Source organism: Stegostoma tigrinum, chromosome 1 (genome assembly GCF_030684315.1).
Source record: "Stegostoma tigrinum isolate sSteTig4 chromosome 1, sSteTig4.hap1, whole genome shotgun sequence".
Taxonomy (NCBI): domain Eukaryota; kingdom Metazoa; phylum Chordata; class Chondrichthyes; order Orectolobiformes; family Stegostomatidae; genus Stegostoma; species Stegostoma tigrinum.
In genome coordinates this window covers 34872589-34890901 of record NC_081354.1, presented here as the reverse complement: position 1 = coordinate 34890901, position 18313 = coordinate 34872589, and the positions used below count along the sequence as shown (strand labels likewise).

Genomic DNA, 18313 nt, shown 5'->3' with positions numbered 1-18313 from the left:
CAATGGCTAGGAAACTGACTTAGTGAAGAATGAAGACAATGGTTTTGGTCTTCTCCATATTTAGTTAGAGAAATTTCTGCTCATCTAGTTCTGGATGCAGTTTAACAACTTAAAGATGGTGGAGGGTTTGTGAGAGGTACCCTGGGGTCGGAGATTGTCAGTGTATATTTAAAGCTGGTGCTCTGGTTTCAGATAATATTGTAAAGGAACAGCATATAGGTTTCAAACTGAAAGGATCAAGGATAGATCCTTCAAAGTTAGCAAGCGTTAATATAATATACAAAGAGAAGCCAATGTTTGAGCTTATCATATGACGGATTATCATGAAACCAGGCAAGCCAATTCCATTCCATTTGGATGATAGAAGAGTTAGAGAAGATTGGTGTGATATATCTTGTCAAATGCTCCAAAAATAATAAACAGGAATAATGTAGTTCTGTTCAAACTGTGTAATTGGATGATGCTTGTGAATTATTCATGTAGATGGATTTAGCATGAATTAGGTTAAGTGGAGATTGTAAATTGTAGAATTTGACAAATTTAACTGGGGTCTAAAAATTATTCCACTGGTAATATTTAAATAAAATTGTCTCAAGGAAACTATATCTTAGTTAATTTTGACAGTGATTAGATTTTTTGTTCCTAATTACATCTTAGAGTTTGAATTCTTGAAGATGAGCCAACTGTTAACATTTTGAGCATTAATATTAGTTATGGACCAGACCAAACTCCCTCAAAAAATGACGAAGATAGCCTAGATTATAATTTTTTTTTATTTTTAAAGACAAGCTTAAAGTATTATGTTTTGGATGCAATTTGATTGGTCAAGCTACCAGGCTTGAAGCAAAACACACTATAGTTTTACACTGTAGTTAAAACACAAACAAAGGGAAGATGAACTGAAATAATTTAACTCTATTATAAAACTCAAAAGAATAATTGATTATTTACCTGCTTAAAAACAACTGTTCCAATATAATAACATATCATACACACACCCTTTGCAAATGCAAATTCAGTAAAATAGATTATTTCAGGTACAATTCTGGTTTCAGGATGAGAATCCAAACTTTTAGCTGTATAAGAGAGAGGAATAACAGCTTCCACATCCAGCTTCATGACTCCAACAATTACAGAAAGCGAAAACTAAGATCCCGGTTCTATGGGAGCTTGACCTCACCCCTTTATGGTGCTTCTATTATTCTAACTTCCAAAAAAATTCCAAAGCTTGCTGGGCTCAGAGCAGACAGTTCAGCTCCAAATTTATAACACTTATTTTGGAAAAAAAATGACAGAACAAATTCTTGTTAAAGGCACATCTCGTAACAATATTGTCAAGACCTGAATGTATGAAAAGTAAATTAAGAAAAGTCATATTACTCAACAACACACTTTACCTTGTCCCAGTATTTTAAAAAGTAATGAATAGTAAGGAAATGAAACCTCTTTCCAGTCCTTATACCATTTCTGAATAGTCTGTAGGCTATATTGAACAGTTGTGCATTTTTTCTGAGTATTTGTTTTTTTTGTGTGTTGAATGCCCCTGAAGTAAAACTACAAGATGAGACAAGAATTCAACAGTGAAACTAACATGAAAACTTGCTGTACTCATCTATGTTTCTGAGGAGGTCAGAAGACAAAGTTTCAGTTTTGAGTTTACCGAGTTCTAATTGAAGAATTTTTCTTAAGCATTGTTGAAAACATTCTGATCCTGTGTTTTGTTTCAGCTCTGCTGGTGCTGGGAATGTGGCTGACCGAGTCCTTGCGCAATTGCTGACTGAAATGGATGGGATTGAACAGCTCCATAATGTGACAATCTTGGCAGCCACCAACAGGCCAGATATGATAGACAAGGTAAGGACAACTGTTTCTTTACTGAAGCTTAATTTCAAATTTTTGAAATTTTGATAAATTGATGTCATTATATGTGTGATGCCCTGAACAGACTATGCTATGTTTGATGGATTTTTATACTCTTGGATTCTATACGTGACTTGCATGCTCATATTAGTGCAACTGCTGTGAGGAAAGCTCTCAAAATACTGTGACTCCATTCATGAGGCTCTCTTGACATACCATGTCTTCTGAGGTGAGGCATTTTTTCTGACTCCTTTACCTCTTCCTCCTTTCAGATGGTGGTCAGAATTTATTTCACTCACTAGAGATGATCTAGTTGGTGGGAGATGGGAACTTTTTTAACTGCAGGAATCCCTTCCCTTAGCTGACTTCCCTATTCTCCTCAAACCACTCTTGCCCCCGCTCCAGCCTACAGCAGATTTAAATGCAGGAAGGGAATACCGGGGCATCACCTTTCTGCAGTGAAGACAAGGTCTTCAGGTTCTCCCTCACAAGCCTCATCCAAATACAACTGGTATTGACCAATATAACTGATACCACACTACCCCCTTGCAGAGTCTTACCCACGTTTATTCTGGGGTCCAGCAACGATCCTACAGTCTGTGTTTGCTGCAATATAGGCAGCAGCTACTGCTCATGGCAGCATGTTTTGGCTGTCAGTTCCCAGAGGTGAGAAATTTCGCCAAAATGTGATGAAGCACATTGCCAACCTGATATATATTAACTGGTCTCAAATTGAATCAGGAATGGGGACTGAGTACTGTAAGGTTGTCACTGGCTTTCCAACTAGTGGTTGGACACACCACCATGAATATTGATTTCCACCCAGTGGATATAGACCCGAATCCATTCATTTGCAAGCCTCGCATACCTGTTGAAAACAATATGATTAAATTCTGTTTAATGATAAGGTATTGTTAAAATGTTTGATATGTAATTAATTTACACAAATTCCATAACTTTCTTAAAGCGTTGTCTGTTATAAGCACATGGTGGTTGGTACTCAATCCTAAAATCAAGTTCAAGAGAAAGAGAGCATTTAACTGGGCAGAGAGAATTGTGAGAATGCTTTCATTATGTATCATATTTTGCAGCAATACTGTTGCCATTGTTCTATCATAGCCTATGTTTACACTGTAATATGGCTTCACAATCGTAATGATCTGATGCTGTTCGGCAGACGAGTGACTTTTTGTTTGTACGTGGTGGTAACACACCAAATTTCATTCTGGACCCATATCTATGTTTAGTTTCTGGAAGAGCATTCCATCTGTTTAGGCTGTTCTTCCACTTTCCCCAGTGCAGCAGTCAGAAGTCAGGGAGTCCTGTGCAGGTAAAGTTGGAGAGATGTGCCTTTCCCTACTAATGTGGAAATTATTCTTACCAAATGAAAACTATTTCAAATAATTGATTACATGGAAACCTAAATAACAAAGGTAGTTCACAATGCAGTCGCATGGTAAGTAATGATAAGTGAGTTGTGTGACTAAAGAGATAAGTTTCAACGAACAAAAAGACCCGTTTTCTTTTACATAACCTCTCTAGGTCACAAGATAACCATGTTCTGGATGGATAACAATTCCCTCACATGCCTAAGCCAACTTTCAGAGCAACAACAGACCTGATCATGTTTTCTCTCAGATGCTGGAGGCAAGAGAATGAATATTCCAAACTAAGTTAAAGAAAGTACACTGAATATTTTGTAATATAGTACATTGCAGTAATCTCTCTAATTAACCTCCAACAATGGTCAGTATTTGCACTGTTGAAATGTATCTTAAATCCTTAGACAAGCAGAGCAGACTAAAGATACTGATGCCAAAGATAAACCGTATATTCTTTTTGTAATGTGATGTAGTTGCGGATCACAACCAGCTAGTAATAGTTCATTGCTCAGTATTTCCTTTCCTTTTCTCCTTTCATCTTCCTGTCCTTAAGCAAAGTTAAAAATAAAAGGAATGGACAATCTGCCAACAGTGAATTTTAATAAAGGTGGATCAGGGGTGGTGACCAGGTGACATATCTGCCACTGGGGTATTTTCAGGAGATTGTGTGACCCCATTTTAATATTACTTTTAATGCCTGTGTTTCCATGGCCTATAGAAATTATGACATCAGAAGGGAGGCATGAAGAATGGGAATACTTCCCTCAGTACACTCAGTTTATCGAACTTCAGCAATTAGCTGACTCTCACCCCGCACCCAATCTAGTTGGTTGCAGTTGTCAAACTTGCTGGAGAAATATTTAATTGCAAGACCTTGTTTTAAATTCAGCAGGAATTGCTGGAAACTCAAACTTCCAGATTTAGCTAGCAAGCAATCCTTCCCTCCCCATTTCCCACAGATTATCACGATTAAAATTCTTTGACAGGATAAGACATCCATACTTAATTTAGGTGCGATATTAATGTTTGGCTGTATCACATGCAAATATGGTTAGCACTATCTTTCTTCTATGAAACAGATTTGTGTAATTTTATCTGTGTTCCTCATGAGGGGTTATGATAATAATGAATCTTGAAGAGAATTGTAACTCTCTGAAAATAACCATCTCCAAAACTATTGACTTTAGATTGTGAGGCACAAATTAACTTGAACAAATTCTACATTGTTGCTCAGTAAAACAGGGAAAAAAAATTATGTGACCTTTGTGATTGTGAAATGAGAAAATCTATTATATACTCAAACAGAGTACTGATGGATTGGTATGTCATGACCCATATTAATATTTCAACCTCTTGAACGATGGCTTAATCTTTACTAAAGAATGCATACAGACATCTAATAGGACAACGAAAGGGGAATAAGCCCCTGAGATCTTAGTCATTTTCAGCGCAAGTTACTGGAGCAGCTGAAAAATCAATTATTTTACCCCCTACTATGTCCATTTTGAGTGTCAAACACATTGACTGTGATGTACAACACAACTGCTGAATGAAGTACTAGATTACAGTTTAGGTCAGCACCCTGGAGTTTTCTTTCCAAGCAACCCTGATCATATAAAACCTAAGGTTGCAGTACCGAGTAAATAATTTGCATTAGAATCGATATGTGTAATTTGACAAATAAAGATTAATGAGATATCTTTGGTACAAGTAGTCTATTGTGATCTTATTTAAGGTGTTTCAGCCATCGGTGTGAAAAATGTATAAGAGAAATACAAGCAGAAGCATTTGCGATGTGCAGCAAGGGAGGAGACATATTCAGCAATAGTTTGCAGTTATACAGCATCTTTAAAATAGAAAATACCTCTAGGGTGAAATGTAATCACACATAGTTGACACAATAGTGTAGTTTCATGGTTGCTTTTTACTTGGTAATGATAATGAAGCAATATGAAGAAATTCATCTCCAACCTTGAATTAATAGCTTTACATTGAAAATGTAAAAGTGTAGACTTTTTGACAAGTGGTGCAATGTGGACATGGAATGAATCTCTGCACAAATCTAATGTGATTCCAGTGGCGAAAAGCTTCCCTCCCAGCATGCTTTATAACAGACCCACCAGTGAAGGCTAGCGTAGCTGAAAATGACAAGCTGTTTTGAGCATAACTTACCAATACTGAAAAAAAGCCTGCAACAGTAAAAGTAAAAACTCAAGATAGTATTGTTTGACCCACTGCGACTGTTTTGAGTTAGCACACATTAGAAGGTGAGGAGCCATTGAGCTCTGAAAACTTGATGTGCAGTTAGTTTCCTCAATGATAGAAACACAGAAAGACATATTAGAAGGAATAGCCACTAGTAATGATTAAAGCTCAATCAAACATAATATTTAATAGAGAAAGATATAAACACTAGGATCACATTTGCAAAGTGTTAGGATTTTTGCAGTCAACTCTGATCTGAAGTACCAAATAAGTGGTTGTTTTCTACACAAAATATTGTATGATTCATGGAAGTCAACTTTAAATAACCGTTACAGAGAATGTACAGGGCTCACTTTGGGAATAATTGCAATTTAGCTACAAACATTTTTCACCTTCTGCATGAACAATTGTTTATTAATATCCCTCCTCAAACATTTGGTTCTAATTTTTGGACGATATGTCCTCACTCTACTTTCTCCAACCAGCAGATAGTTCCTGTCTAATAAATGTACCTGTTCCCCTTAATCTTGAAATCTGAGTAAATCATCCCTTTACTTTCCAAATTGTAATCTGTCTATGTAATTTAACCCCTTGGGTCCAGGTAACATTCTGGTAACCCTATGCTGTACTCTCCCTGAGGCCAATTTTTCTTTTTTAAGATGTGATGTTGAAAACTGCTCACAGTACCTCAGGCATTATCTAGGCAGAACTTTGTAGAAATGTAGCACAACATCTACCTCCTTGTGTTTTAGTCCTTTAGATATGAAGACTAGCATCCCAGTAACTGGATTGTCTTTTTTTTTCCTGGACATTTTCTGGATGTTTTAATCATCTATGTACACAAACTGCCAAGTGTCTTTGATTTTCTGCTCAATATTTCTTTGTAAATTTATACATTCATTTATAATGCCATTTGTTTTGTGTAATCATCAGACTTGGATGTGTAACTCTTTATCACTTCATCTAAGTTGTTGATAAATACATTGGATAGTTGGGACCCAACACACATCCTTGTGGAACATCACTACTCACATTCTGCCAAATGGAGTGTCTCTTTATTATCTCAGCTCTCTACTTCCTGTTGTTTAGCTGAGTTCCTAATCAAAGAATGAGACCATTTGGCCCATTAAGTCCATGCTGGCTTTCTACCAGATTTACAAGTAGCTAAACTCCTATTCCCTTCTCTTTCCCCGTAACTCTATAATTTCTTTTCTTCAGGTGCTTATCTAATTCTTGTTTTCAAATAAAAAACACATTACCAGCAATATCCTGATAAATCCTTTCTGAATCCTCTCCAATTTAGTAATATCCTTCCTATAACAGAGTGACCAGAACTGCACACACTACTCCAGACCTCACCAATGCCCTGTACAGTGTCAACACAAATTCCCAACTCCTAATCTCCGAGGCCTGAGCAATGAAGGCAAGCCATCTTAACCACCTTTTCTACCTCTATTGCGAATGCTTACTAACGATCATTATTTATTATTGTACACAGGCTTGTTACATTAATGACTGAAACAGCTTTACAGGTGGTTCTTTTAATGATTCATGATCAAAAATTTACGCTGGATTTATACTATGCTAATTAGCAACTCCAACAGCAATAGGAACATGCATTTACCTAGCTCCTGGAACATTAAGCTCCTTAAAGCTTAAAATGCTTCACAGGATGCATCAACAAACAAACTTTGGTGTTGAGTATGCAAGCAATTTGGAGAGATGACCAGAGTTAGGTTTGAGACACCCTATCACTGAGGTTTTGCCCCTTTTACCTTTTGAGTTATGCTTTCACTTTTTTATATTGATGTGCACTCAAAACATTTTATTTAATTATAAAAGTGATTGCTTTCTAAGTACTAAAAGATTGACACTTCAAAAGTACTTCATTTGCTTTGAATTGCTTTAGGACACCATGAGATCACAAAAAGCATTTACATGAAATCCTTTTTCTCTTTATGGCTAACTTGAACAGTTTTGTTTCTCAGATAATGTTTTGTTCATTTCTGTCTTAGATTACTTGGACCACAGTAGAGTGACCTTTGACACCATTGTTGGTTAATATTGGCAAAGCAAAGGCATTGCTAGACCTTACTGATTACTGAGATTGCCAGTTACATGTTAAAGATTATTAATGAAGTAAATGCACAACAGATGCAGATTAAAATTCAAGTTGCACAAGTGTCAAATTTCAGCTTTCAAAAATATGTCTTTCAGGGGAAGGATGTAGCCTTTTAAGGTTTACAGTGGGAAAGAAAATTGGGCAAAACTGGAAAAAATAGATTGCCAATTCTTTATTGTCCGTCATGCATTATTGTCAAGATGGATTATATCCCCGATGTTTCCGTAGAATGTTGGGAAGCATATTAACCAAGTTAACTTTGAGAAATGTTCCATTGTAGAGTCATGTTGCTTAATTTGTGTGTTAATTACAGATCTTGCCTGATACTTCACAGATTTTACAGTAGGGGGCACCCCTATTAAGCATGATATTTGCTATCTGCATATAGTGTTTCTGGATCTCCACTGACTTGTTACAGTCAATTTGAAATCGCATGTATTTGATGTTGATGTTTCCCCATGTGTATGAGTCTCAAGGAGCAGACGTTTATTTTTCAAATGCAGAATTAAAGACACAATCCAGCTGACATTGGTGCTAGATTTACAACCTCAAATATTGTAGTTCAGATTGATACTATGCATTCTCACAGTTAACAATTTGATAGTGATTCATAAAGACCGTTGTTGACTTTATAAATTTAAAATGTTGCACATTTTGTTATAATCCAGGCTTTTTGAAGAGGCGAACGTACATCTACCTGCACATTGATGTTTATCAAGCATATGGGAATGTAGATGCATTTGTGAATTGAACGTCTAAGAAACAAAAGTAGAGTAATAAATCTTCAGTAGTTTTTAGCCTGAAGGTTCTGTATAATAAAATAATGGGGACAATTGTGATGCATTTTTGGAAATTCTGCTTTCTAAATAAGCAAATCACGTCAGACCATGCCCTTTTGATTTGGGAAATTTGTCATCAGTTTCCATGGATAAAAATCTAGTATTTTTATTTAATTTTATCTTGCATAATTAATTGTAATGCTGATTTCCACAATAGTTGTATTCAGAAAAAATAATGACCTTGCTGAAGGTCATTTCACTGCAGCGATAAATGATCCTTGAATTCTACTTGGGTTCCTGAATTTTGGCAGATGGATAATATTTTGAATCTGTCTACCTTTTTGTAAATAAGTAAAAAGTGAAGTGTCAATTTTGTTTTAATACCATATATTCATAGCCTGTGTCGGTTGGCCCATGTATGTTACATATAAGTAAAACACAGTTTAATGCTAAAAGAAGTAAGAAGGTGAATCTAAGTTGCACGGGGATTGAATGGTAGTCAAGGACCAGAATAAAAGTGTGCTTTGTGTAGCTTGGGAAGTGAGTGTAATTAGGTGATTATGCTCTTACCTTTTTATATTCCTGTCTTTACTGAGCTGGATCTGCGGATTGAAACAGGGATCTGCCAACGCCATTGTAAGACAGTTGAAATTTGATTTCTCTAGCTAACTTCTTAATTTCAACAAACATTTAGCCTTTGAAAAATTTCAAACATGAGATAACATCTAACTGAAAAGTAGGCTAAGACAGGAATTTACAGACACAAGAAAAGGTACAGATATGTACAAGATAGTAGAGAATTTATTTATCGTTAAATGAATTTATTTGTAAAGCTTTGTCCAAGCTTGTTACACATGCTGCTGAATGCTGTTGATGGGTGTTAACTTGGGCACAAAAGGGTTAATGTTGAAACATGAACATTGCACACTCGTGATAGGATGCCCGATACTTAGATATTAGGAAATACCAGGTTAGTTTACTTTGATAAACATTATTCCATATTTTATATAACATAGTGTCGAATTTAGGTTCAATGGAAATTCTGAAGATGAAAGAAGAGAATTCCAGATGACTTATTATGGTATGAAAACTACAATTCATTAGTCAATCACAGACCAAAGTGATTGTGTATTCAGATGTGCCCATTCACTTTTTTGTTTGTTGATTGATAAGTTTTGAATTCAGTATTATAGAAGCAGAAAAATTATTTAGGCTGTAATTGTGCAATCTGTGAAAGTACAAATACCATTTGGTGAAAAGAAAAGCCTAGTTAATTAGGAAATCTAGAAAGGTGCAAATAAAATAGAACTCTAATTATTTTGGCACTTTTGTACAGGAAATCTGAATTGTACTTTGGCAACACATGCTATAACTATCTTCAGGAATACTTGACATTTAATGTGATTAATGCCAAACTCTTGTCTGCAAGTGTGCATTAGATTCATTTTGTAAAACTGCATACTATCTTGTGTCTTATGATGTAAAAGACATTTCTGTAGCTCCCTCTTTTACTGAGAATTCATTTAAACAGTTTTATAACTCTCTTTTCTCCCCCTCCTAATCTTCTGTCCTTGCTTCAAAACTGGTTTCCCCTTGCATTTCATATGCGTATTGGCCTGGATTTTGCAGTCAGCAGCAAATGAATGATGCTGCCTGTTTATTGCACTAATAGCTTCCCACATAGTTTAAGTGGACTTTTGAACAGGGCAGCATTGAGCCTATTCAATGAATCAGGCACCTAGAAAATGATTAGACAGAAACTTAATGATTTTTTTGGCTGAGAAGTTGTATTTGACAAATAAAATACAGACGTTTTTTCTGAGAATTAATGCATCAGGGTAGATAGAGAACAACCAATGGATGTAGTTTACTTGGATTTTTGATAAGGTGCCATGCCTTGCCTGCTTGGGTATGAGTGCAGCCAAAGTCTACCTTGTGAAAAGACACTTTCAGGCCCTTTTGTCTCTTAACAGTGATGACCTGGCATGCTTTCACTATCTTACCACTGAATTTTTAGAAAATTGCAGAGACAGCATGTGAAACAGCCTTTTTGTTTCTTTTTCATCACTGCAATCAGATGCTCCTCTCAAACTAGAAGACTGATTCCAGCTCAGGAGCTAGTTTGCTGTCATTGGAGACAGTTTGCTGTCCAAATATTCTAATTACAGGGTTGCCCAGGTCAAAATTTTATTGAGTTACTGTTTTCCCCTGGGGCCAGTTTGGGACCTGTAAACTATCCCAGCTCCTATTTCCCATCCCCAAATCAACAATTCAGCCTGAAGGCTGTACAGGGGAATACGCACAGGTTAAGTGTGCAGGCAAGAAAGTGACAGATGCAGTATAAATTGGAGAAATGTGAGTTTATTCACTTAGTTAAGAAGAATAGAAAAAATTGTTTTTAAATGGAGAGCGTCTATTAATTGTTAGTATTCTTAGGGCACCCTTCTAAACAAACACAGAGCTAATGGGTAGGTATAACAATTGCAAAAAGTCCGTTACTTCCATTGCATGGGTGTTGGGATGAGGAAGGAAAGGGCATAAGGAAGTTTTACTGCAATATTCAAGAACTTTGGCAAGGCCATACTTCTTGTACTGTGTGCCATTTGAGAATGGATTTTCACTCCTGAGGCAGAGGAATAGAAAATATGTTTTTAAATGAAATAAATATATCAAATGTTACTGTTAATGTTTTGGGTCCGGTCACCCTTCCTCAGAATCCTGACCTGAATTGTTAACTGATTTTTCTTTACAGATGCTACCAGACTTGCTAAGCTTTTCCAGCAACTTCTGTTTTTGTTCCTGATTTACAGCATCCACAGTTCTTTCAGTTTTTATTAAATGTTAGTGTTCAGGGGGCATATTTGCAAAGAAACACAAAGTTAAAAGGTAGGTACAACAAGTAGGATTGTAAAGATTTTCAGTCTGAGGCAGTATGTTTGGGGAAGGCAGTATCTTGGTTTAAAGGCCTCCATACAGCCAAATTTTGCTTTGTGATATGGAGATGGTATAGAGTACGCCAAGACTATAAACAGCCATGGGATCAGGCAGACTGGTTTAAAGACCTTCCTTGATTCTTGTGAATTTGTCCCAATCATTTTGGAAGCTTTTAGATATCCTGGATTCTATTCCTCAAGCCCCCTAACCCTCTACTTACCCCCGGTGCTGCCTCCATGTGACCTCACCTCTGTGTTGCATTAATAGCCACTCCACCCCTTATCCAATATGACAAGACGGCTAGTGTCGTGGGGGTGGAACCAAATGGAACTTCTAACAATTTAGAAAAGGTATTGCTGATATACATTGAATATTCTGGTCTTAATAAGATGGTACAGGAAGGCAGAAGGCTTGATTCCTGGTACCCTTCTACCCAATTAAATACCCTCTACATTAAAATACACATGGAGAAGGACGTTAATTTCCACCAACATAGTCTAAACCAGATCATATTAAAATTATTTAAATACAAGAAATCAAAATAAAGATGAATGCGAGAGGGAGAAATAAAGGGACAGCAGAACAAGAAAATAAGTTTTTTTTTAATACTGTACTCCAAAACTTATTGAATTCTCAACACAGTAGCCTTACTACAACTATGTCAAGAAGTATACACTTATAATTGAACACCACTATAAAGTTGCTGGAAAATCCCAGCTGCCCTGGTAGCATCTGCGAAGGAAAAAACTAGAGTTAACTTTTCGATTCACAAGGAAGGGTCACCAGACCCGAAATTTTAACTCTGTTTTTTCCTTCACAGATGCTGCCTTCACAGATGCTGCCAGTCGTGCAATGCTTTTCCAGCAACTTTGTTTTTGTTCCTGATTTACAGTATCCACAATTCCTACAGTTTTTATTTAGCCCCATTACTTCACCAGTTGTACACTTAGTAAGTATGTGTTGATTTAATTACCAAAATGACAACTTGCTTTTCTTTTGTACTGTTACCCAGAATAAAAAGAAATGTTCACCAGGCTTCATTAATGAACTGAAAATAGTCTGCTTATTATAAACCAAACTTATTTGCCACTGCTTTAATAATATTGTTTAAAGCAGTGTTCATCTCTGAACCAGAAGTAAAACTAAATTTTCTTAATCCTAAACACAGATTTAATCACACAACACAAAAGATAAGTCTCTGGAAAGATGATTTTAAATAAAAGATAAAGGAGATAATCAACTCCTGTTGGTCAAGGATCCGGAAATAAAGGGTAGAATGTACTGACTTTGCACATCCTCTTGATTTCTTGTTGATGAAGCTGAATTGCCGACAGCTGTGAACTGATGGTAGCTGTCTGGTTCTAATTGCAGTCAAATTGGATTTGAGTTTCACTGTCCGCATCATCAGGTTTTACAAGGCAGTCAGAAATACTGGCATTTGAAAATCTGATTAGGTTCCCAGTAACTTATACTGAGAAAATGATTTCTGGAGTGAGCCTGCAGCTTCTGAGCTGTTTTATTTACTGATTCCTAGAACTGTAAAACAAAATGTCTTTTCAAAGTTAGGTTTTCCAGTAATTAAGGCAATAAACCCAGTCTGATTCTTGTGCAAACAACAAGTGGCTGACAACACAAATGAAACTGCCTTTATGTTTGTGGAATTAAATTCTCAGTGAATGACCTTTATAATGACAATTTAAATTAACTTACACAGATTTAGACAGACAAACTATAAATTTTTCTGGTGCGTTTGTTGGAGTTAAGTAGATATGCACAGTAATTTTGTAGTATTGCTGAGGATTTCAATACCATGACTTCGTTGACAACACTACCCACTCCATCAACTCCTCCCAAGAATTCCTCAACATCTTCGAGAACACCAGAATAGAAGAGGACTAGATAATGATATCCTTTGACCTAAGAGCGCAATCACATCCATAAACATCGACCCAGTCAAAGAGACAAGTACTCCACTGCTCGACGAATCAGGAAGACAGGCACCCCATGACACCAAGAGCATCAATAAGGACAGCACCCTGAAACTACTGGATCCGTGCCTCACAATCAACTTCACCTTCAACAACCATATCCTCAAACAAATCAACATAATACTAATGGAATCCCCAATATCAGGACTGATTGCAGAAGTGGTAATGCAGAGGTTAGATGGGAAAGTGCTGTGCTCCATACAACCTAAACTCTGGGTCTGCTGTGTAGATGACACCTTCTTGATTATCAAACACACAAAACTAGAAGAAACCCATCAACAACAGAATTCAGAAAAAGAAGAGAATAATAACTGAATATCCTTCCTAGACATAATGGTAGAACGTAAAAACAACGAGGAACTCCAGACTTGCGTTTACAGAACGACCATACATATGGACCAGGAACTTAATTACTCCACTCTAACACCCATAAATGGAACTGCATCAGGACATTATTAAAACTAGCCACAACACACTGCAGCAACCTGGATTGCGTGAGGTAGAAGTTATTCTCAAGTTGAAGGCGGGACATTGCCTCCACAAGGACTGCGCGGTGATCACTCATTGAAACTGCCATGGATTGACGTAAATGTAGCTGACAGATTAGTAAGGATGAGATCAAGTATATTTAGTCCTCTTGTTGGTTCCTTCACCAACTGTCGCAGACCCAGTCTAACAGCCATGTCCTTCAGGACCCAAACAGCTCGATCAGCAGTACTGCTGCCGAGCCACTCTTGATGGTGGACGTTGAAATCCCCTACCCAGAGTACATTTTGTGCTGTGGCCATCCTCAATGCATTCTCTAAGTGTTATCCAACATTGAAGAGTACTGATTCACCAGCTGAGGGAGGACGGTATGTCGTCATCAGCAGGAGGTTTCCTTTCCTATGTTTAACCTGAAGCCATGAGATTTCATGTGGTCCGGAGTCAGTGTTGAGGACTCCTAGAGCAACATCCTCTCAACTGTATACTACTGTGCTACCACCTCTGCTGGGGTCTGTCCTGCCGGTGAGACAGGACATATCCAGGGATGGCGATTGGTGGTGTCTGGGACATTGCCTGTAAGGTATGATACCATGAGTATGACTATGTCAGGATGTTGCTTAACAAGTATATGAGACAGCTGTCCCAATTTTGACCCTAACCCCCCAGATGTTAGTGAGGAGAACTTTGCAGGACCAACAGGATTGTTTCTGCCATTGTCTTTTTGGGTACCTAAGTTGATGCCAGGTGATCAGAGGCTTCAAGAAGGCCTTTGACAAGGTGCTGCACAGGAGGCTGCTGAGTAGGATAAAGCATTCGAGGCAAGGTGCTAGCATGGGTAGAAGATTGGCTCTCTGGCAGAAAGCAGAGGGTGGGGTTAAAAGTGTTCTTCTCAGGATGGCAGCCAGTGACAAGTGGTATTCCACAAAGGTCAGTGTTGGGACTGCAGCTTTTCACTTTATACATTAATGTTTGTGATGAAGGAACTGAGAGCATTCTGTCTATGTTTGCAGATGATACAAAGATAGATAGAGGGACGGACTGTATTGAGGAAGCGAGGAGGCCGCAGAAGGTTTGGACAGGTTGGGATAGTGGACAAAAGTGGCAGATGGAGTACAACATGAGAAAGTGTGAAGTCATGCATTTTGATAAGAAAAATAGAGGTATGGACTATTTTCTAAATGAGAAAATTCAGAAGTCTGAAGTGCAAAGAGACATTGAAGTCTCTCAAGGTAAACCTGCAGGCTGAATCAGTAGTTAACAAGGCAAATGTAACTTTTTGGCATTTATTTTGAGAAGACTTGAATATGCAACCAGATTTCTCCCATTGTAAAAGAGGGAGAGAAGCAGTTCCTATTGTTCAATGGGCTATTGGGTTATTAAGGTCAAAATGGAATCCTGGCAGAGACTCTGGCGTACTCCGGATTAAAGAGAGGACCACTGAACTGATGATCATTGTTACGAAATTGGTATGGTATTTATGGATTGGAAGGCAGGACGTTAGAATTTGTATGTAAAATGATGGGAAGAAGAATACATGGTCCCTTTAAAAGATGTAGTTTTTTTAAAAGGCTTGGAGATTTTTAAAAAATGTCTTCGGGCAGCAGCAGATACACGGAGAGTTCTTGAAATTGAAACATTGTATCAAAAGGCTATACCGTTAGCATGCAAAGCAACATTTTTACGAAGACAGCAGGTTTTTGAATTTAGCCAATTCATTTATTCGAGGCCCTAGATACCAAAGCCCAATTAAATTTAAATCTTATGGCTTTGACAACCTCGGAGCAACTCTATTATAAAAAATTAATAGGTCATCAAGGGTATAAAAGAAGGCATTTGAAAATTGGTGTGAGAGCAAACTGCCGTCTGCTAAGAGAACAGCTCTCAACAGCCCTAAAGAAAGAGAAAATCACTGGCTGTCACAGAAATCTCTAAGATCTCAGAGTAAACACCGTCTAAATAAAGGTACCACGGCACTCTTAGCTAATATTCCTGACACAAGAACTTGACAGAGGAAGGCGTTCCTGACTGGAGGACAAAGGAGAAGGCAAAAAACCGTTCCAGAAGTCTGATCCTGGCTGTAATTTCAGGAGATTAAGTTTTTATTTTATTAGCTTGGTTTATGTAAGTAGAATTCATACCTACCGGAGCAGCATAGCATTAGGATTTTATTTTATTCGGGAACAGGTAGTAGTTTTGGGGGAATGGTTCAATTTGTTAGTAGTTCTGTTCATTTGTTAACTGTTAGAGTTAGATAAATAAATTGTTCCTTGTTGATTGTACAGTGACTTTTGGGAGTTCATTTAATTTAACCTCCACTCTGTAACATCATATCTTAAAGTTAGCTCCACAAGGGTTCAGTCAAAATCTCTCAAAAATGGACTCTGAGTGGCTGAAAAGCATCTTCACCCACAAGGTCTTGTTTTCTCCCAACTCTCGACTGGCCTTAATTCCGGGGAGGTCAGAGAAAACACAACAGTAGTCATTCTGAATCTCCCCTTGAAGCGTGGCAGTATTGACATAAATGAATGGAAGATCTTGCCACTAAGTATTCAAATTAGTAACAATTTTTCAAACAAGTTTCATGAAATTCTTTGAGTTACGTTATCTTAGTGATGAGGAAAAGCAGTTGTACAGAAAGAAAGAAAAGGAAGCAAATCCTTTGGTGTTGCTGCACTCAGCTATGTATACCCAGAAGATCAGTGGGCTTAGAATTGGCCTGTTCAGTCACACAAAGACCCATAGCTGAGACTTGAAACAGCAGATTTTACCTTTGAATTGAGAGACAGTCAGCAATAATGATTCCACTGGACAAGAGCAGTATGAATCAGATATTTCAGTGACATACCTACACAGAAAGTAGGATAAATTGCATTACTTGAATGATGAAATACACTTTTGTATATGTAAAGTTAACATAGAAAACTGGTGAAATTACCTAAACATTTCACCATTAACATAAAATGGTAAAATTGATAATCTGGCACTGCAAAGATTTTTTCTGCACTCTGAATTAGTATGACACAACAAATGTGAATTTGTTTTGAAAAACTATGGGGCTGCTTATTTCGTGAGACTGAATTGAAATGTACTGCATAATTTTCTTCACATATTACTTCTCTGTTCTTGACCTGTTGGATCTTTACTGCAGTCACCAAGAGAACAGGACTGAGATTCCAGAGATCCACCTGGACTGCTTGTCTGCTGCTTGGCCTTGAGAGAGGGAATTAATTTCAGTTTGTTGATTCCACAACTAAGCTGCATAAAAAGTTATTTTCCACTTTGAAATACCTGTGAAATATATTGAGTCACTAGCTTGCACATAACAAATGTCTTTTATCCCTCACACTTCAAGCTATTATCATTATTTTTTCTTCTTGCTGTGCCTGGTTTTGTGTGTTTGTACCTTTCTTTAGCCAACGTATCATTTCAACACATCCATTTAGAATCAATTTGTTGTGGGCAGACGTCAAGTGCTAGATTTATAAAGGACTGATAGTAAATAACACCATCTTGCATGAAACTAAATTTAACAAGTTTAAGGTTTTCAAAATGGGTACTTAGTGTCATTAAATTGCTATCTTGTGATCAGTTCCATATAATCCAGTGTTGCAACAACATCAATTTGGGTGAAGGTTTGTTACTCCAAACATTAGAATCTAGCATTTAAACCATAATAATGTAACATGTTCCTGGTACCAAATATCAAAACTGGTACAAGCATGGTTCCATGCCGTATGTTTTCTCCTACTGAACTCTGTACTATATTTATTCATTTCATGTGATGAGCGTGTTGCCCTTCCCTAACTGCCCTTGAGAAGGTAGTGGTAGGCCTTTGCCTTTTGATCTGCTGCAGTACATAGGGTTTAGGTGTAATCACACTGCTCTGAAGAAAGGAGTTCCAATTTTTTGACCCTTTTCCAGTGAAACAGAGGTGATATCGTCCCAAGTGTTGTTTGCAAGTGAGAGTTCACGTTGTTGTGTTCCCATGTATCTGTTGCCTTTTCGTTCTGAATGGTAGAGGTCAGGTTTGAAAGGTGCTGTCGACGGGTTTTGGTGATCTGCTTGAGTGTATCTTGCAGCTGGTACAGACGGCTCCCTCTTTGTCCTGATTGGTGTTTGCCTTCTTGAATTTTGTTGGTGCCGCGTTTATTCAGGCCTATGAGGAGTATTGCACCACATTCTTGACTAGCGTCTTGTAGATAGTGAACAGCTTTGGAGAGTCGCGAGGTGAGATTCTTCTGACCTGCTGTTGTAGCTTCTGTATTTATAAGGCTAGACACGTTCAGTTTCTGATCAATAGTATGGCCAGAATGTCAATAGTGGAGCTTCACTAATGACAAAGGCCAGATCTTCTGATAGGAAGATCATCATTGCAGCATCATTACGTGGGTATCATGTGTCTGGGCTCTGTTTAAACTTCCAATGAACATTTACTCAGCACCAGGAGCCCTCCGAGAGTCAAAGATTTCAGAGGGTTCTGACGGACTTAGGATAGGAAAAATAATGGGCCTGCTCTCCCATTAAAGAAACAGAGAGGTGACTGGTGGTGGTTTAACT

General features: G+C 37.6%; 1 protein-coding gene across 6 annotated transcripts in view; it reads left to right on the top strand.

The window, feature by feature from the left end:
• Positions 1-18313, top strand: part of afg2a (AFG2 AAA ATPase homolog A) — a 423169-nt gene that overhangs the window by 124493 nt on the left and 280363 nt on the right. For 5 of the 6 annotated variants that reach the window (XM_059644453.1, XM_048543094.1, XM_048543085.1 and 2 more), the window contains exon 14: positions 1728-1854. In XM_059644453.1, the coding sequence (XP_059500436.1) occupies positions 1728-1854 (127 nt within the window). Of the gene's footprint in view, positions 1-1727; positions 1855-3402; positions 4877-18313 lie in introns of those variants that run through there. The other variant, XM_048543122.2, reaches the window with a different exon arrangement.